Below are 20246 nucleotides of genomic sequence, written 5' to 3'. Positions count from 1 at the left end.
TTGTATGTGAAGAGAAGGGTATGCTAGTATAACTTCCAAACAAACTTTTAATCCCTTGATTCCAAAATTTCCATAAAATTGCCTTATACTAGGACTCTGTGCCATAATGCATGTATGTATTTGCATATTTAGGTGTGACATGGTGTTACTCAGAATAACTTTCTTACTTCTCTGTCTTTACAGGCGAGAAACCCTACAAATGTCAAATCTGTAATCAGTCTTTTAGGATTAAGAAGACATTGACAAAACACATGGTTATTCATTCAGATGCTCGACCTTTTAATTGCCAGCACTGCAATGCAACATTTAAACGGAAAGACAAGCTGAAATATCATATGGATCATGTTCATGGATCAAAGGCTGCAGAAGAGGCATTGACATCTTCTTCAGAGGAAAAACTAGTCTCCTTACCAGTGCAGTACACCTCTGATGATAAAGTTTATCAAACTGAGGCTAAACAGTATGTGGAACAGTCCAAAGCATATCAATCAGAAGCCAAAACTTTGCTACAGAATGTATCTACAGAAGTGTGTGTGCCTGTGACTTTGGTACCAGTTCAGATGCCTGATCCACAAGCTGATCTAGTACAGCACACCACTCAGTCCCATGGCATTCTTCCTCCACAACCTGAGCAGACGGATTATCAGCGAGCAACAGATTTGTCGTTTCTAGAAAAATATACTCTTACTCCACAACCTGCAACTATTGTTCACCCTGTAAGGCCTGAGCAAATGTTGGATCCTAGAGACCAGTCATATCTTGGAACTTTATTGGGGCTAGATACAGCTCCTACTGTACAGAATATTTCAAACAGTGAACATTCATGATCAGACCATAACATTCCACCTAATTTACTGAGCCGTTAGCCAAAGAAGGCTGATATGGCAATTCAGATTTATATTTTATATTTTATTTGGACTCATGAGTCTTCTGCATAGTTTTGGAAAAACAGGTTTGTTTACATAATATTTGAACATTTAGGCACATTTTGATGCATACTGAAAGAGTGTCTCTTGTGATTTTAAGAGTTTTTTAAAATCTTATAGATGGTCTTTTAAAAATTAAGCTCTGAAATATATTTTAAGGATAGTAGCTGAAAAATGAAATTTCATATCTGGTTATTAATTTTTAAAACAATTGCCTTTCTGCATCTCACTTTTGGTTAATGTTTTAAGTGTAATAGCATTATGGAAGAGTAAGGATTATATAAAATTAAAGTTGTAAGGGCAGGCAGGGATATAAAACACAAATTTATTATTAATTATGTTTCATGTAGGAAGTTAAAATATAATTTTACTCAAACCCTCAGGCAGTTTTGGAGGGTTTTAAAGTCTCCTGGACTTTGAACTCTAGCCAGTGGACACAGGAACTAGATTCTTCTGAAAAGTGATTCAGATATTTTATGAAGACACTAAACGGGGTGTTTGCTGATCCCACTAAGTATTGTTAAGCTGCCTGCATTTGGCCTCTTAATTTTTCCTTGACCTCTAATACTGAATTACGTGGGAAGATCTAGACAATGGTATTGTCTAATTTTCTACAATTATTCCTTTATCATTTTTAATTTGCATTTTTTCTTGCTTTTTTAATCTTCTGCAGTGTGACCCACTGAAAATTTTAAAGGCTATAACTTCTGGAACATTATCAAACTTCTATTTGAAAAAAAGAAATAATCAGCAATTATAAATCTCTTGTGAGTTGCTAGTGACATTTTGTTTCTCACTTTCTTGAACTGTGTTTATAAAACACAGTGAAACTCTTGAGAGTATTTTATGTCTTTAATTATTTTTAGCTTTTAGCTTTTTAGGGTTTTTACCAAAAAACCCCACATTTTTAACTAGAAGTTAGTGTCATTCACCATGAAATCTAGTCTAATTTAACCTCATCAAGCTTTCTATTTTAAGCTTACTTTAAAAATAATTATTCTGTGTTTGTTTGGTGAATAACATGCCAAAGAAAATATCTGAAGTAGTTTTATAATTTTCGTTATTGCTTGTGAGAGTTACACATTAAGGCAAATTTTTCCCCAGTTTTCCCTGTTCTTAAATTATTATCTTAAGAAAACTTTGAAATGGGAAACTGGAGGTATATGTATGACTGTAACTGTTAAATTTATCCAGTAACCTGAGCACAAGTGATCTGTGGTGAAAAGATCGTTTATCATCCCAGTTCTATAAACTCTAAATGATGCAAATAATTTTAAATGTTATTCAGATATTTTGGTGTTAGATTCTTTTAATCCCCACCTACTTCAGTGTTGAGCAGTTTGCAGGAGAGGGGCCAGAGCTGCCTGAATGTTTGTATTTTGAAGCTTGTTCCCTAATGGATTCTTAACCTAAACACACCAAAGATTTCTGTTAGCTGTTAAGTAGTGGCAGAGTTATAGGATTTTAAGTGTTACCGATATTTAAATAGGACTTAGCCAAAGAAGCACAATAGAAGTCCTAAACTTAACAAGTTCAGTTTCTAAAACAGGACTACATATGTTTAACTGTTCTGTTTGTGTCTCTCAAGTAAATTTAGAGCTGTGCTCTGGGAATGTTCAGACTGACATGCTGTAAATGTATGTGCTAAGAAGCTGGATACTAGCAAAAATACAGCAATAATGAGGCCATTTAATGCCACCTGCTGAAAGGACACTATCAAGTACTACCCTCCCTGCTTTCTGACTCCATCTCCTTTCATAATAAAACTGTTTCTGTAATTTTTACACTCCATGGCTTGAAAACTGCTGGTTTATGTGTAGTTTTTGAGTCAACATGTATGTATCATATTCAGATTGCCACATGTGGATGTGAAACATGATTTCCAGCATTTGTTATTGTGCTGCTCAAAATTAATCAATGGTGCCAGTGCTGTTCTCAGACTGAAAATCCTGAGTCTTGTTATTTCTTGTCTTTTCTGTCCTACAGTAGAAAGAGGTATTGTGGGATTTTGACAAAACAGTGGCTTAAAAATAATTGGTAACTAATTTTTTATTTTAAAATCCAGTCTGTTTGGAAGGCTCTGGGAAAATACTAAAATGGAATTTGGAGCATATTTACTTGATACTGTCCTTTTAAAAAATCTTTCATGATTGTGCCTTTTATATATATTCTGACTAATGGCTTTATCTCTAGCTCAGTTGATTATTCAGAAAACATAAAGGTCAACATGTTCCAAAGGGCTTCATGGCTTTGGGTGCCCATTAAGAAACAGATCATAAAATGACTCGTTTTTCAGAAAAAAACGAGCACTATCTTCGCTGTTCAGGTGACCAGAATTACTAGTCATTCCTGGAAAAAAATTACCTACTAGTTCTTTGGCGTTCATTTATTTGCAGATAACCCTACTAGTTAGTGTTTTTACCTGCTGGTCAGGCTGGATCTTTGCCAGTTGACAGTGAAAGAAAAATAGGAAAGCTTACACGCTAGATACATAGTTTTTATTTTTTTAATATCATGTGTTCTAATTCTTATGGCTTTGCATCTATTTAAAATTCATATATAAACAAAGTAGATTTTCATGGACTGATACTTCATCTGGTAGGTGAAAGTGGCTTAATTCTGCTTGATGGAGGACAGTTCCTTGTAAGAGGACTGGAGATGAAGGGTGGAGATCTGCACCTCACAACTGCATGGGTTGCAACTCCACAGGTGTCTGGTACCTCCATGTGTATGTACTCATCCAAGAGTGCGTGTCCTGGTGATCTGGAGAGCACTTTTACAATAGAGGCTATGTTTTATCTGGCAGTCTTTGACTCAGTTGACCATTTTTTGCCAAAGAGGGAAGAAGCAGGTCTCTTAAAAATATCTCTAAAGAATGATTAGTGGCACATAGCACAAAGTTTTGGGTTTTTTTTTCACATACTGACCTTTGGGAAGAAGAGTGGAGTCTGTGTTGGTACTCTAAACTGCTACCTGGCTTCTGAGAACTTGCTGCACTTGTTCTGTTTAAACATTGAATTCTGTATTTTTCTGCTAAACAAATTTCTAGTTGTTGACTGAGTTACTGCCTTTAATTCTTTAAGTGGGTTTTATGTTTAGTTTATTTATTTATATTGGAATTTTCTCTTTAAGCACTGACACTTTTCCTACAGAGGTATGGCTCTCGGGTTCTTTTTATGCTGAACATCAGTAATTGTAATGGTGATGATACGTCTTCTGTAAGGCTGTGTTTTCCTTAAAAATACAGTGCTACTTTAGTCTGGATTATAACTTGGGTAGTTATTTTTAAAGATGTGTCATGCCAGAACACAATGACAAAAGATTTATTTGGAATTATCAAAGAACTAAGCTGATTTCCCTAACGACAAATGTGAACGAGCATCCAGAACTCTGAAGATTGCTTCAAAGGGATCACCTTGTGACGTGCTTGATTGACCATGAAATGTGTTACAGAGCGCTACGGAGTTTTTACCTTTAAAATAATTTCTGTGTAGAAGTACATTATTGTAGAATTATGAATGAATTCTGAGAAGGCTGTTGTAGATGAGTAGGGTTTTTTCCCTGGAAACAATGAAAACGATGTGAAATTTTTCAATGTTGAGCATATATGTGTAACTAATCCAGATGGTGTGTTCTCCACATGACTGAGGCTGAAGGGAAATAAAATACATTTATCTGTAGGTCCTTGTGACTGATGTCACTCATGTATGATCTTTCTCATCAGCATCATCTCACAGCGATTTGGTTATTTCATGGTTTGTATTGAAGAATGACACTGGCAGAATATAATGGAGGGCAGCCACTTTGCTTAAGCCCATAAGGATCTTTTTCATGGTTCATAAGAAATGTTTTGCTTTAAAAGGATTTTATGGGTTAAAGGTAGCAATGACAACATTTTTTAATCCCCCATACACATTTTGATCATGTTTAAGTGTTGATACCCTTTTATATGAAAGAATAAGGTGAAATAAACTCAATATTTTGTCACTGATACATGAGATCGTGTTTTAAATGTGATCTGTACAGGTTGATATTTTAGATGGGAGTCTAAGTAAAGTTGTCTTTTTAGGGGAAATTCTTGGCTATAAGGAAAAGTTAGGAAGTGTGCTGTAAATGTAGAAGTACTCAGTCCTATGTGTAATTTTGTTTGTTACGGAAAAGTAAAGTTCTTTCGTCTTAACATTGCTTGCTTCACAGGATTCTTGCAGGGGTGCTTGCTAAGTTTTGGTTTCTGCCCCTTTTTATTTAAACAGCGTGGAAACACAACATTCTGTACATCTTTCAGTTTTAAAGCTCATGAAAGATACACAGAGGAGGCAGATTTTTTTTTTTTTCATCACCTTTGTGTGCGTCTCATTCTCCCTCTTTATTTTTAAATCTTTTGTAAATTAAATTTATTTAGAAAAACACTTGGCTTCGCTTGATTTTTTTTGTTTCAATTTTGTTTAATAAAGGGTTGCGTGTGGTGGTTTTTGCTGCTGTTGTTGTTTTGATCTGCGGTCTGGACGCGAACCTCGAGCCGCCGCGGCCCCGGGCGCTGCTGGGCAGCAGGGCCCGGCCCTGCGCGCGGCGGCGTCTCGCGTCGGGTCGTTTAAATGAAGCGCCCGGCGCTGATTGGCGGGGGGGCGGGCGGGGCGGCGCGGGGATTGGCGGGGCGGCGCGGTTTGAACGGGCGGGCGGCGGTTGGCGTGAGGCGGCGCGAGGCGGCGCGAGGCGGCGAGGCAGCCCGGAGAGCGGCCCGCGGCGGGGTCTGCCCGGGCATGGCCGCGGGTTTGCTCCCCCGAGCCCCGGCGTGGGAGCTGAGCGCCAGTCCCCGCCGGCGGCGCCGCTGGGCCGCGCGGGGCGCTGAGGAGGACGCGGAGGAAGGCCCCGCCGTCCTGGTTCTCAGCCACTTCTCGCGGCCTCCGTTCCTCAGCTTCGGCAGTCTGCGCGTGGGCGCCTCCCGCACCCGCCTCCTGGGCATCGACAACCCCAACGCGGAGGATGTCGAGGTGGTCGTGGACCGCTTCCCGGCCTCGGCCAAGGGCTTCAGCCTTGAGCATCGCCTGTTCTCTGTGCAGGTACCGGGCGGGGGGGCCGCGAAGAGGCGGCAGGGAGGGGGGGCGGGGGGGGGTGTGTAACAGTGCGTGACAGAGGAAGCGGGGACCCCGAGCCCGGCGGGAAGGGGTGCTGGGCCGAAGCCTCTCGCTGCTCGGTGGCGTGAGGAGTGTGCCCGGGTGGCGGCGTAATCCTCCCCCGGGAGACTCCGGTGTCCCCTCCTGGTTCGAGGCAGCCGGAGCCCCGCCAGCTGCAGCCCCTCTGGGCGGTGTTCGTGGGGCGGTGTTCGTGCGTGGCCGGCCGCGGTAAAGGAGCGAGCGGGATGGCGGCGTTAGGCCTCTCGGGGGTCTTGGGGCTGGCGCAGGCTTCAAGAGGGCGGCGAATCCTGACTTAATAGAGGAGGGTTTTTTTTGCAGTTAGGTGCCAAAAATATGATTAATGGTTCTTTAGGAGGGTGGTTTCAAAAAAAAATGAGAGGTGTTTAAAAAGTCATCTCTCAGAAAGTCAGGGGACGTCGGTTTAGTTGAGGAAACAGGCCGAGGGAAGTGTTGTGAAGAGGCTACTAATTCACTGTTCTGCACGTGAATTCATAAGACAATGGAGAGAGATGCAGGCTTAATCTGGGAGTAAATCTTTACAATTCACAAGGAAATATAAACTATGGTTAATCCAATCAGTGGCGATTTTTAAAAGAACAGTTTGGACCAACGTGTATTTATGGTCGTCTAGAGTCTCTGTAAGAGAGGAAGAAACTCTGGAGATCTAACAATATGCTTGTAAAAATGGGTTGGAATGTCACTGTGAAGTGTTTGAATAGCAATTTCCTATAGTAATTAATAGTACCTGCTGTTGACTGGCTTTGCTGTGTAAGCACGTATTGAATTTGCTCGTATGGTTTCATGAAATCCATCTGCCCTAGGAGGTGGAACTCCTAATTCAGATGCTTGATAGAGACCGGTTTTTTTCACAATCTAATTCTGATTTTGCCTGAGGTATAACCGTTTATTGACAGCAGTAGAGCACTGAAATAATTCAGTAAAGGTCACTGTGCATGAAGACTCTTTACAAAGATCACACACAGCTCCTCAATGTTTTTGTTCATTTGCCGTGTCTTCATTTGTATTCAGTGAACTTCTGTCAAATCTCATCTCTGCAGTTCTTTTGACTAAGAGAAACGATACTTGCTTTTAGATTCAGCTAAGGTCCTAAAAATCAGCCTCCTGTTATTAGTCCAATATTATATAATATTGGACTATATATATATATATATAATATATAATTAGTCCAATTACAGTTATCTCAAAATTACTTTAAAGGGTTTATTCAGTTAATATGTGCAAAAATTGTGTAATTGCTTCTATTTAAGTTTACTCACATCTTGTCATTTCTACTAAATGTTATATGTGTTCTTGCTTGCTTCCCATTATAGATTAATTGAGAGGCATATGTCCTTTTAGTATGACAAAATCGTTGATAGATATTGCTTAAATTTACATGTCAGAGGGGAAAATTTGACACTTCAACATTTAATAAATGTTGTCCAAATAGATGTTACATCTGTATACGGCTTCTCATTTCATGTGATTTGGTTAGTCTGTAAGTGTACCTAAGTGATAGATGCTAAACTTTTATTTTGCTCCAACAGTCAGGACAAAGAATCTTTATCTCTGTGACATGGACACCATTAGAAGAAGGAAAAGTAAGGGAAATGGTAACTTTTCTTATTAATGGTGTTGTAAAGCATCAAGCTGTGCTCCTGGGTGTTGCTGAACAGCCTGTGAAGAAAAAGGTGAGTGTGTATTTATTATGTGTCTTAATTCTATTACTTTGGCATAGATGACAGTAATAATGTTTTTATTAGTAGAAAAATTAGTGAAGGGGAATTAAAATTGATAAATGATGCTGTCTGTGGGAATGTGTTCAAAATTTTACAGCTGGGCTGGAAAGTAGATACATACGCATTATAATTTAGAGATTAAAATTAAAACATGACTGAAAACACTGTTTCCAAGTCTGGAAATTCACTTACTGTGAATTTTGGTTTACATGTTCATTTCATAGTATTTTTAGACTTTGAATTAATACGCTAGGAGTGCTCACTTTTACACAGAAAAGTATGTAGAAAGTCAGCTTACTAACTTTTATTTATCTTCCCTTTTCAGAAGAGTCTTTGGGATACTCTGAAGAAGAAAAACTCTTCAGAAATATCTGCTTCAATAAAAGTTAAAAAAAGTACTTCAAAAGTTAAAAATGTTAATCAAACCTTTCAAGTTTCCCAGAAGGTGGATAGGCTTAGAAGCCCACTTAAGCCATGTGAAAATCAGAACACAATGCAAAATAGTACATCCCCAGGAAATGACTCTCTTGTTGGCTCAGAAAATAAATTACCTTTATCTCCTATTTCACCAGTGCTAGAGGAACATCATAATACTGTTTGCACACCTCTCCAAATGAGAAGATCTACTACGTTCTCAGATATTGCTGCACCTGTAAAGGAGGAGTTACTGCCTGGAACAGACAGCGGTAATGTGAATAAATTTATTAGAGAGCACGATGAATTAACATCTGAAAGTGCATACACATCTGTTGGATTAGCACAACTGCGGATTCCAAATGATGAAGTATTTCTCAATTGTACACTCTCACCAGTTTGCACTCCAGAACACTCGGCATCTGTGGGTGTTTTAAATACAAGGAGAATTTTAAGTCCAGATTCGTTTGTAAGTGACAGCTACCAAGTGGATATAGATACAATACAGCAGCCTATGCCAATTCTGTCACCTGATCAGTTTGTAAAAGACAACTTGTTAGATAGGCAATCAAAGGCTCCAAAACCCAAGGCAGCTACAGAGACTTGTGTTGTAAACAGAGTCCTACCCTCAAAATGGACAAAAAAAGATGATGTAGGGACAAAAACACATGTTCATATAGAACACAACTTAAATGAAGCCTTTTTGATGCATAGTGTAGAATCACCAATACTTCATTTTAACAAACCCACAGAAAATCTCTTCAGTTTTCCTTCTACAGAGGAACTTCAGACTCACTGTTCTTCTCAGAGAGAAGAAGCCAAACCAAAAAAGCGTCCAGTTCTTTCTGCCACTGTCATAAAAAACAAGCCTGTTGCTGCTGAAGAAAAAAGAATGGAAACCCTCCAGCCAAAATCTAAAAAATGTCTTAGTAAAGCAATAATGGAAAGTGCTAATGTGGTGCCTGTTCATGCAAACACAGAAATATCTAAACACCTTCCAGTTATAGGTCCCATTTCATCTCCTACTGGATCAACTTCTTTGTGTCGTAAAAGGAAAAGTGAAATACATGTAGAAAACAGTAGAGTTGCAGCTCCAGTGTATGCAGAAGAAGTGGAAAGAAAGAGAACTCTTAAATTTATTGTGGATGATAAAACACATGCTACTATGAGACCATCAGCCTTCAAACCCACAAACCGAGAGAGAGTAGGGCAGAGGAAGAGAGCTGGTGAGTAGTATTTCCTACATTTACCACTTCCTGAAAGATGCCTTTGATAATTAAATTTGTACAGCAAACAGAACTGTATAGCCACACTCAGGAATATTTCCTGTCTGAAGTGTGGGCCTTTGCAATTTGTTAGGTATTACCTGCATTTTAAAAATTTTACAAGTAGGTCAGAGTTTTGCTTGTGTCATTGGCTTCAAATTAACTTTTTTCTTTTCTAAATCTTAGTGACAGTAATAGGAGATGTATCTGGCAGTTTACTAGCAAAGCCCTTGTTATGCAGTTCCAATTTTCTAGAAATCTACTACATGAGATTTCTGTGATATGTACACATACTATTGAGAATATTTTATTCCGTTGCTGTGGTCACATGTTTACAAATACCTAGTTCTGAGGTCTCATTCATGGTGTCTGTTTTTTACTGGCTGTAATTAGTTTGTTGTTAGCCTTATGTGTATCTTTCTGTCTTTATAGTTTGACAGTACTTTGTTGCTTGAAGATCAGAAAAAGTTGGCTTTGTGTATTTCAATGCATTTTGGGTTTTCTAAATGTTCAATTCCCAAATATGCTGTGGAATAGGGAAAGAATGAGGGTCTGTAACTGAAAGAAGCATTTAATTTGCAGAATCTTCTGCAGTGTAACTTGCGGGAAAAATTCATCATGACTGTCAGCTCAAAATAACATGCTGCTTTCTTCAGTTCCAGTGTTCTGTAATTTAGATTTGATTTGGGGCTTTCAGTAATGTGCTTGGATTTCAGGCTTTTTAAGATTGTCTACATAAAACCATAACACAAACAGCGTTAGTATGCAGTAGGAAAACCTGTGTTATCTACTTGGTTATTTCTAGTCGTCTGATAGGGTAAGGATAGAAGGGCTGGACAAGGAAAGTTTCTGTGAGTCCAAAACTAATTCTGATTTCTCTTAATCCTAGTTATGAAATGCACAAATGATGCCAGCTTTGATTTATGTTCTTCTTGACAATTTTTCTTCAGAAATACAACCTGTTATTCTTTTAATTGCATAGGTATTGTCCCTAGGCTTCACAAATAAAATCATATTTCACTACTAAAATTTAACTTTGAAATGCCCATCATTAATTTAATCCCCTTGAGATCCAACTTTATTTAAAAATATCAGAATTTATTTAAAATTTATTCAAAGTGCATGACAAATTGGAATGACTTTTTTGCTTCTCTAGAAGTGAATGTTCTGTGAAAAACTCAACTTCAGCTAAGCAGGAGAGTGCAGAGTCCTGTAATTTATGATCTCTATCTTTTCTGTTTCTGAAGTACCATCTTGTAGGGCATTCTCAGGCAGCAGCTGTAGTCCACCTGCAAGAACATACCTTTTTAATCCTTCATTTAGTGTCAATGTAACAAAATGTTTTCTCTAAAAGTGTGTATTTTTACATACTGAGAGTTCAGAAAGCCTAGATCTGCATTTTTTCCATGTGTTTTAAATCTTTCTACTGTTACATGGTGGATAATACTAGCTAGTGCCTTGTTGCCTGAGCTAACACGAGACAGGCTGCTCTGAAATGAGTATCAATGTAGTGAGCTAACTGTGGGAAGGGGTGAGTCAAGACCTTAAAAGTCACACATCTTACTCCTGAGGCTTAGAGAATACACACTCGCACACACCTTAATCAATGTTCTTACCGATGAGCTTAATGTTTCTAGCCATATGATAATGAATTTCAAACAGTAGATTTCCTGTGTGTATGGAAGAATTGTGAAACAGGATAGATCCTACTTACTCTTGACTATTGCCTCCTTTTGATTGTAGTCAAACTGCTTTGCTTAACTTTTTTCGTCAGTGGGAGAATCCTGGTATTTGTGTGGGTTCATGGGGAATTAATCCAGTTCCATGCTTTGTAAGTGAGGTAAGCCTTCATATGTTAATTTTCACTGACATTGTTGTTGATATTTGTGTATTCATGCTTGTAGGCCCTTCACTTCAGAAAGCATCTAAAACTAGAAACAGAATTAGTAAACCCATCCCTGGATTGGCTCAGTCTCACCTGACATTTGTGAAACCACTGAAAACAGGTAGGCAGACTTCTGGTATTTAGTGAAACAGAGTGCACTGAACTGCTGTACTGCTAATGATTGGTAAGACCCAACATGTTAGCGTTGAGGTGAAAGAGAAGATTGTACCTACAATTAATCGATATGTAGTAGAAAAATATATGTAACCTTTAGTATTCCACTTGGACTGCTTACAAGAAAACAGGATGGAATGCATAGCCAGCCGAAGTAAATGTTTCCCTTTTGACCAGTTTTTTCCCTGTACGCATAAAAGCTACATTACAGATATGTTCTCAGCTCATTGATGTTTATCAGTGAAATGCCTCTTGCATATCTGATAAAATTTTAATACAAGAGAATACCTAAGAAGAGAAAACGTTTTACCAAAAATATAGTGATTTTGCAGAGCTAATAAGATTAAGCTGATCTGAACAGAGAAATGTGTTATAAAATGGTTCTTTCTGGATGTAATCCAACTCAACTTCGTTTTGCCCAAAGATGTGCACTGCAAATGACCTGGCTTCTAGAAATCTTGTCTTTGTTCTAGAGCTTTAATAATTTAATCCATGTTTTATGGCTGAAATTTATTTACTGGTGGGTGAACTGCAAGTCACTGAAGATTTTAATAATCTGGTTTTTTATGCTATAATGCTAAATGGAGTGTCAAACATTAATCCTTTCCACAATTAAATGCATGTTGACTATAAAACATTTAAAATCCTAGAGAGATTTATTTATTTATTTATTCATTTATTTATTTATTAAGTCATCCCTAGGCACCCAATGCCTTTTGCTGCTAAAAACATGTTTTATGATGAACGTTGGAAGGAGAAACAGCAACGAGGTTTCACCTGGTGGTTAAATTTTGTACTTACCCCTGATGACTTTAGTGTAAAAACAAATACCTCTCAAGGTAAGAGTACAAAAATTTCCTCTGTCTTTTAATGTTCTTAAATATTATGTAACATGCTTTGTTAGTATTAATGAATAGTAGTACTAGCTTAACACAAGTCCCAGCTCATCGCTTTAGTTCTTATAACATTAAGCTCTCCAACATAGTAGATTTTTTGTTTTTTATTTTTATGCATCACCTGTTGTCTCAAGTGGGTTGTGATAGCACACAAGATGTATACACACAGATCGAGAGGTATTGCATATAACGCTGGGGTCTTAACTCATTAAAGCAGAAGGCACAAGCACAGTCAAAATTGTAGGGAAATTGGGAGATTGGAACAGAAGCCAAGGTTAGAATGCGAAAGGTATCTTAACAAGAAAGGTTACTGCTTGTAATTGAATCAGACAATAAAGGTTAACCATTAAACTGTTGGCAACTGATTATCAAATTTTATACTAGGCCTAGAACATAACTCAATTTTAAAGGATCCTCTAATCTTAACATTTCCTGATGAAAATTACTTGTAGTTTGCTAATAAAGACAATAAAGGAGTTAATCTCTCTCACCCTTTCCCAGCCACAGCTGTGTGTCCCTGTGTGGTTCTTAATTCTGGAGAATCAATGTCTCTGGCAGGTGTCCCTGCTGGAGAGAAGGTCCAGCAACCTTCTGGGAAAGTGTATGGGAAGTCTGATGTAAGATGGGACCAGGCTGTTACAGAATAAAGTGTATTGACTGCTGTTGTTTAACTATTTTGCCGTTCCTCCGAAATCTCTCATTGGAGAATAAAAGGAAAACAGTGGAAGAACCACGAAGGCCCTGTTCTCACCAAGCAAACTTTTGTTTTTCTGCTTGTTCTTCCTTTATCTCCGTTTGAGGCCTGGCTATGGCTGGGCTGGGCTCTGTGTTCTTCAACACCTTGATGCATAAAGTATCTTGTACCTTTCAAGGTTGTTACCAGCTCAGGGCTTGCTAGACCCTTTTCTTTCTCATGGGAATCTTTCCGTTCCAGGCCTGGGCCTGTAAAATTGAGAGACAAAAAGGAATTGAATCATTGGGTGAAACTGAGGCAGGCATATTGAGAGATGGAGCATCCTGCTACATTCCACCATGTGACTGCAGTCAATCACTTTACTCAATGAGGTGAAAAGGCAGGTACCTCTTACCTCCATGCTATAAAAGTGTCCCTCATTTATAGGAATGAATCACAAATAGGTTTTCAAAATGTGTGAGAGGACCTGTTCCTGAATGTTGGTATTAACTGAAATGAAATGAAATAAAATTAAATATGGTGAGAGATATTAATCCTCTTGTCTAACTATACTATTTTAGTATTTTAGTGTTTGCTTACATGGGATCAGTTGTTGTATTTTGAAATTTGTGCACCATACTTGTAGATATAGAACTACTACAAAAACTAGCCATCAAAATTGACAGTACTATAATAGGATGTAGCACAGAGTTTAAAATTCTCTTTGCTGTTGGCAATCATCCAAACAAGGTTTCCCCACACTGGTGCTCTCCTTGCTTCTTGACTCTTTCCAGGACATTATGTATTCTTTGTCATTGTGTACCATAATCAGAATTCTCCAGCCTTCTTCTTATATTTGTTTTATCAGTTTGTGTAACTCAGGGTGGTTGATGGTTTAAGTGTTTCCTGACCAAAGCAATGTCCAACCCAATTAGGGTTAGAGATAAGGTGCTGTACAGCACATTGTCTTCTTGTAAAATCTGGTACATGGTCTTGGGCACAGAGTAGTTGAAGTCACCTCCTAATATATAGGTGAAATTGCAAACACAGATTTGAATGATTGTCAAGTTGTACTATTTCATTATCTATTGTTAAATTGCTACAGGAAGTTCACAGGAGGAATCCGAGGCAGGCATATTGAGAGATGGAGTGTCCTGCTACACCTGTATTTCCCTTTTCAGCCTTTGACTTAGTACTGTGATAATCATTAATCAGATATCTGGTAATGTGTTTCAGTGGTGGTTGTGCTGGAAAATACGGACTATGCTAAAGCAAAACCCATTTTCACATTGGAGACACCACTGTCCAACCCAGCAGAATTTTTTCACTAACCTTTTTCCCCTTGTAATAAGTGTGGATGGCACACTTGCTGACACCAAGCATAGCATACCACACACCTGGATGGGGAGTGTGCTCTGCAACCAGAAGTACACACTGGAACATGTGGTATGTGGCCAAGTAGGGAATCTCCACCTGCTGAAATACATTATAGCTGTCACTTTACTAAAATGATGGTAATGTACTTTTCCCTCTATCTTTAGCTTCAGTCTAAATATTGAAGATGGTCTAATTAATTCCGAGCAGTGCTCACTTATGAAATAAGCGTTGTTATATTAAATGTTTGACTAATATAGATGTACTTCATGTGGTTAGTGCAGCAGCTAATAAGCTTTCTGAGGGATAAAATCATTAGTCAGAGGGAAAATAACAAAATGAAAACTTAGGGGAAAAAAAATGAGATGGACAAAGCGACCTTTGAGATGTAAATGCATACTTTTTGTGTGTGTTTAAACAGTAAATGCGGCTGCTCTTATTTTGGGAGAAGAGAACCATCATAAAACCAGTGTTCCTAAAGCACCAACAAAAGATGAAGCATCTCTAAAAGCTTATACAGCTCGTCGTAAGCTGAATAAGTTACGACGTGATGCTTGCCGTTTGTTTACCTCGGAAACAATGGTTAAAGCTATTAAGAAGCTGGAAGTTGAAATTGAAACTAGACGTTTGCTAGTTCGTAGAGACAGACACCTCTGGAAAGATGTAGGTAAGAATACTAAAACTTTGCGTCCTCTTTTCTTGTAAGTAGAAAAAGGGTTATTCACACATGTAACTTAATCTATAATTGGTTGATAGAACTTTTTACTATAATATGAAGTGTTTGCTGGATGTAATATTATAAGATGCTCTCTTGCAGGAGAGAGGCAGAAAGTCCTTAACTGGCTTTTATCTTACAACCCTTTGTGGCTGCGTATAGGTCTGGAGGTAAGTGCAGAATTTATGGTCTGTAATCAAAGTTTAAAGGACACCTAGCAATTTTCTTTTAGTAGGGGATGTTTCAGGTTTATTTTTACTTCCTGTTCTAATAATCCAGGTAGGTTCAATTCAGTTGCATGGCGTGTTTACGTCTCTTAAAATATTTCAACAGATTAGCTTTAAATAAGTGCTTATTAAAAAGGACAATAATTGAGGAAAGTAGAAGTTAAATCCCTGACTGCTACCACAAAAGCTGTTTCCTATTAGTGTCACTCTTTTGTAAACTAGAAAAAAATGCAGTTGTCTTAAGGAAGATTCCTCAGATGCAGATGATCATACATATTTCAAAATGAAACCTGTATATACTGAAACTTACTTCGGTTTTATTCTTCAGTGACTGATTTGAAAAACCGACTGATTTTTAGAGACTTCATTACCATTTATTGCTTCATTATTTTAGTAATGTTTGTTATAAAAAAAAATCCTGGTAGTATTTGAGGCAATTTTTAATGGTTCTGCTGTTTTTCTCCTCCTTTCCTATTAGACTGTTTTTGGAGAACTCATAGCTTTGGAGAGTAATAGTGATGTTATGGGTTTAGCAATATTTATCCTTAATCGCTTGCTTTGGAACCCTGACATTGCAGCTGAATACAGACATCCCACTGTGCCTCACCTTTACCGAGAAGGTAACTACTACTTCCAAAAATAGCTTATTTGTAGCACTTAGTTTTTGAACTAGCACTTAATGTGTTATACCTTTTTAGGTCATGAAGAAGCTTTGTCAAAATTCACACTGAAAAAATTGCTGCTGTTAGTTTGCTTTCTGGATTGTGCCAAACGGTCCCGAATGATTGACCATGACCCTTGCCTCTTTTGTAAGGATGCAGAGTTCAAGGTAAGAGAGCTGTGATTAAATTTCTTTCTCCAATATGTTCCTAAGACTTAATATAGAGTATACCATTTTTAAAAAAAATCTGACTATGTACTTTTCATTTAGAAGTCTTGGCTGTTTAAGCTTTTGCAGAAAAAATTCTCAACACATCATCTCACAGTCATGTAAGGGAATTCACAAGAAAATTTTGAAGTATTGGTTCTGTAGGAAGGACTCCATTATCTTTTGTTATCTGTCTTCCCTCTCTAAATCTAAGCTTCTGCAGTGTTTTAAAATATCGATCTAGCAAAGTGCTGCTGATCTTAAACTGCAAGTCAGTTTGATGAGCTTTGGTTTGTTTTCTCTTCTGCTATTTTGCTGTGATAAGAAAGACTGTGCACATCTACCTTACAAAGGCTTTGATTAACAAAAAAATTACGGTCCAATAAAATCACTTTTTCTGGGCTTAGTATAGGCTGAGAAAAAAGTATTCCAAAATTCAGTGGTGCTTTCAGTGACATGGTAGTCATATATGATGAAAATCAAAGCTGTCTGAATTGGCTAAAAATATATATATAAAACCCCCAAACTAAAAATTATAATTTTAAGTATTTTTTGAGGAAATATGTAGTGCAATTTGTGGGACAAAGAATGAAAATTGTATTCTGCTTGATGAATATTATATTGTAATGTTAAAATTATATTTTCTTCCTTTTTTTTTTTCTAATACCTGTTAGGCTAGCAAAGACCTACTGCTGGCATTTTCTCGGGACTTCCTGAGTGGTGAAGGTGACCTTTCCCGCCATCTTGATTTCTTAGGACTGCCTGTCAGTCATATTCAAACTCCACTTGATGAATTTGATTTTGCTGTCACCAATCTGGCTGTGGACTTGCAATGTGGTATTCGTCTTGTGTGCGTTGATACAAAATCATTTTGAGCTATTTATTTTCGTTTATATAATACTTGATATGAGCTCAGCTAAGGCATTAAACTATGATATACCCTTTCTTAGGAGAACAATGGAACTTCTCACCAAAAACTGGAATCTTTCAAAACAACTGAGAGTTCCTGCAATAAGTCGGCTACAGAAGATGCATAATGTTGACATTGTTCTTAATGTCCTTAAAGAGCGAGGAATTCACTTGAAAGATGAAAGTGGTAAGGCCTAGAAATTCTGGTTATTTTAGCTGCATCAGAGGGCTAGTGCACACTTTAATTCCTTGTTTTTATTTCATAGGTGCTTCAATTGACTCCAGGGATATTGTGGATAGGCACAGAGAACGAACGTTAGCACTCCTGTGGAAAATTGTCTTTGCCTTTCAGGTATTATTTAATTACTTGCTGTGTTTGTTACTAATTACAAATGAGAGATTAAAAAGAACACTACTCTTTCAACAATATTTGTTGCCTGTGAAAGCCTCTATTAATAAAATTTTAAACTGAAATTATCTGTTTTGTATGTTCAGTGCCACACGGATTTTAACTAGATCTGCTGACTGTTCCTTTAACAATATAGTCTAGATACGATTATAACTGTGCTTTTTCTTGTATATATTCATTGAAGTTTTTGGAAAAAACTTTTGAGTTTATGCTGTATGCCAATGGAATTGATACTTAACAGTAAAATGAAGTTGATCTCAAAACACTAGTAAGCTCTTACTAACTGAAAAGGCTATTTTAAGGTTATGCTGACAGACAATTACAGAGTAAGCTCTGAAACTATAGCTTTTCTACTTTTTGCCATGTGTCTGAAACAGTCAGTCTGAAGAAACATTAATGAAATAGGAATGCTTGAAATAAGAATTCAAAGCCACTGGGAAAAAATGGTGAAGGAAACAAAAATAGTTTTTTTAAGAGTTGAGTAAGTATCCAGCTGACAAATCCAGTTGGAAAGAATATAAAGTATTAAAGGTAAATAAGATGAAAGTTGAGGTGGAATTTCACCATTAAATAGTCAGGAATATAAGAACAATTAAGTATATCTAAAGCAAAGATTTCAAAGACTGGCCACCAAACTATCAGAGAAGAACATAATAAAAATCAGATGTAACTTTTTTCTTACTTAACTACTGTTATGATATTGAGTTGTTACTTTCTTCCCATTAGTTTTCCTGTATTCATGTTATTAAATTTGCATTGCTTTTGATTAAAGAAATAATGTCAGTGAGCAGTGGCTTTATCCAAGCCCTGTGCTTATACAAATTATTTTCCAAGTCTTCCTGCAGTAGCTTATGCCCTGTCAGAATCCCTAAAATTAAGAACAGTGATACGTGGTCTCAATGGAAATGTGGGTGAGACTCAGAAATTGTTTTCTCTGGAAGTATAATGAAATTACTCAGGCTGTCTTCAGGGAATTTTGCTGTTTTCCCCAACTCTTAGCTAACAAAATAACTGTTTCACACAGAACAGTGGGAGTGGGCATTTCGGTTCCATTCATTGAGGCAGACACTATATCTATACTGGCAAGTCCAGATTATCCGCTATTGCTTCAGTGTGGCAGGTCCTGCTAAGTAGTGAGAGTAATTTTTCTTTAATATATCTTATCTAAAGCCTCTGCATCCAGCTGCTATAATGCATGATGCATGTTAGTGACATAAATAAAATAATCTTTTTTTTTCCTTCTTTTTAGGTGGATGTTGTTCTTAATGTGGAACAGCTGAAAGAAGAAATTGAGTTTTTAAGGAATGCACACAAGCGAAAAAAACCCTTGGGTGCTTTAAAGACTTTTCCAAAATGTTGTAGAGTACAAGATGATAATAGTAGTAACTCCTCACCTCAAAGTTACAGTGAAAATGTGGAACTGCTTATGGCATGGGTTAATGCTGTTTGTGGATTTTACAATATTAAGGTAAATAGTTTTGTGTACAATTCACCAAATACATCCTTTGCTGTCATAAGAATGCTTATTCTTTATAGACCAGAATTTGTCAGACTCCCAAGTATGTTGTAGCAGACAGTTTTAAAAATCCTTCTGGACTTCGTTTAATCTGATTTGAAATAACCATCTTTCTGTGGGTTTAGCTGCAGATCTCTTTTAAAACAAATTTGAAAAAAAGGATCTCCCCTTCCAGTTAATCTTATGCAGAAAAATGCCTTTCAAAAATAAAACATTTCTGCTGGAATGTGGGTTTGTTTGAGTGTTGGTATTTTTAATGAGAATTAATCCTAAAAGGATTTGTGCATAAAATCTTCACCATTTATAGGAATTGTGAGAATTGAACTATGTTTGGGACAAGTGGGTTTCCTTTCCTGAGAAGATATGTTTGTTTAGAAGGGACATGGTTTTTGTTCCTTCCAAGAAGAGAAGCCCTGTTCAGAGACTTGTCTCTCGTCAGAATATAGTCATGCCTGCTTTTTTTTTTCTGAAGGGCAAAGCAGAGCTCTTCAGATTGATGCAAGTTCAGAACTCAGCTCTACACTGAATACCTAGTGTAAAGGCATCTATAGAAGTTTCTCAGGGATCCTTCTGTAGAAAGATTGCTTTTTTTGTTAGTTTAAGTGTTTCCATGGGAGATTCACTATAGAGTGATTAGAGTGATTCACATACCTTTGTATCTGGTTTCTCACAGCTGTATATCACTGTACAGTGAATATTGAAAGGAAGCAAGTTTCCTATTTTTTTTTTTGTTGTTCAAAAAAGATATGTACTTAGTCACTTTCAAAAGTACAAGATAAATCCTCTATCCAGTTCATACCATTTAACTGGTAACAATATTAATGGAACTTGTATCTTACTGTATTTTATTTAACAGGTGGAAAACTTCACAGTGTGTTTCTCAGATGGTAGAGTATTCTGTCATTTGATTCATCATTATCATCCATGTTATGCGCCTTTGGAAGCGGTTTGCCAGCGTACAACTCAAACAGTAGAATGCTCAAGAACTCATACAGTGGGACTAAACTCTTCCTCCTCATCCTCTTCAGAATCTGATACTTCTCTAAATGTTGTGGAAGGAATGTTTGACCAAAGTGAGTTTTGGTGTTCAGCAGTTCATGTTAAATCTCTTTATTTTATGT

General features: G+C 37.4%; 2 protein-coding genes across 29 annotated transcripts in view; both read left to right on the top strand.

The window, feature by feature from the left end:
* ZBTB41 (zinc finger and BTB domain containing 41) overlaps window positions 1-5335 on the top strand; it is a 91231-nt gene extending 85896 nt beyond the window's left edge. For all 28 annotated transcript variants that reach the window (XM_051625298.1, XM_051625297.1, XM_051625290.1 and 25 more), the window contains one exon: window positions 184-5335. In XM_051625298.1, the coding sequence (XP_051481258.1) occupies window positions 184-827 (644 nt within the window). In that variant the 3' untranslated portion in view covers window positions 828-5335. The remainder of the gene's footprint in view (window positions 1-183) is intronic.
* A 351-nt stretch (window positions 5336-5686) lies between these two features.
* Window positions 5687-20246, top strand: part of ASPM (assembly factor for spindle microtubules) — a 32512-nt gene continuing 17952 nt past the window's right edge. Inside the window, exons 1-14 of the mRNA XM_051625438.1 lie at window positions 5687-5986; window positions 7609-7752; window positions 8126-9440; window positions 11384-11485; window positions 12231-12377; window positions 14903-15148; window positions 15299-15366; window positions 15902-16043; window positions 16122-16252; window positions 16966-17141; window positions 17242-17387; window positions 17467-17552; window positions 18859-19077; window positions 19982-20198. Coding sequence (XP_051481398.1) covers window positions 5687-5986; window positions 7609-7752; window positions 8126-9440; window positions 11384-11485; window positions 12231-12377; window positions 14903-15148; window positions 15299-15366; window positions 15902-16043; window positions 16122-16252; window positions 16966-17141; window positions 17242-17387; window positions 17467-17552; window positions 18859-19077; window positions 19982-20198 — 3439 coding nt within the window. The remainder of the gene's footprint in view (window positions 5987-7608; window positions 7753-8125; window positions 9441-11383; window positions 11486-12230; window positions 12378-14902; window positions 15149-15298; window positions 15367-15901; window positions 16044-16121; window positions 16253-16965; window positions 17142-17241; window positions 17388-17466; window positions 17553-18858; window positions 19078-19981; window positions 20199-20246) is intronic.

This window comes from Apus apus, chromosome 7 (assembly GCF_020740795.1).
Source record: "Apus apus isolate bApuApu2 chromosome 7, bApuApu2.pri.cur, whole genome shotgun sequence".
NCBI lineage: Eukaryota > Metazoa > Chordata > Aves > Apodiformes > Apodidae > Apus > Apus apus.
The sequence above is the reverse complement of the archived record's forward strand: the minus strand, read 5'-3'. Positions and strand labels throughout refer to the sequence as shown.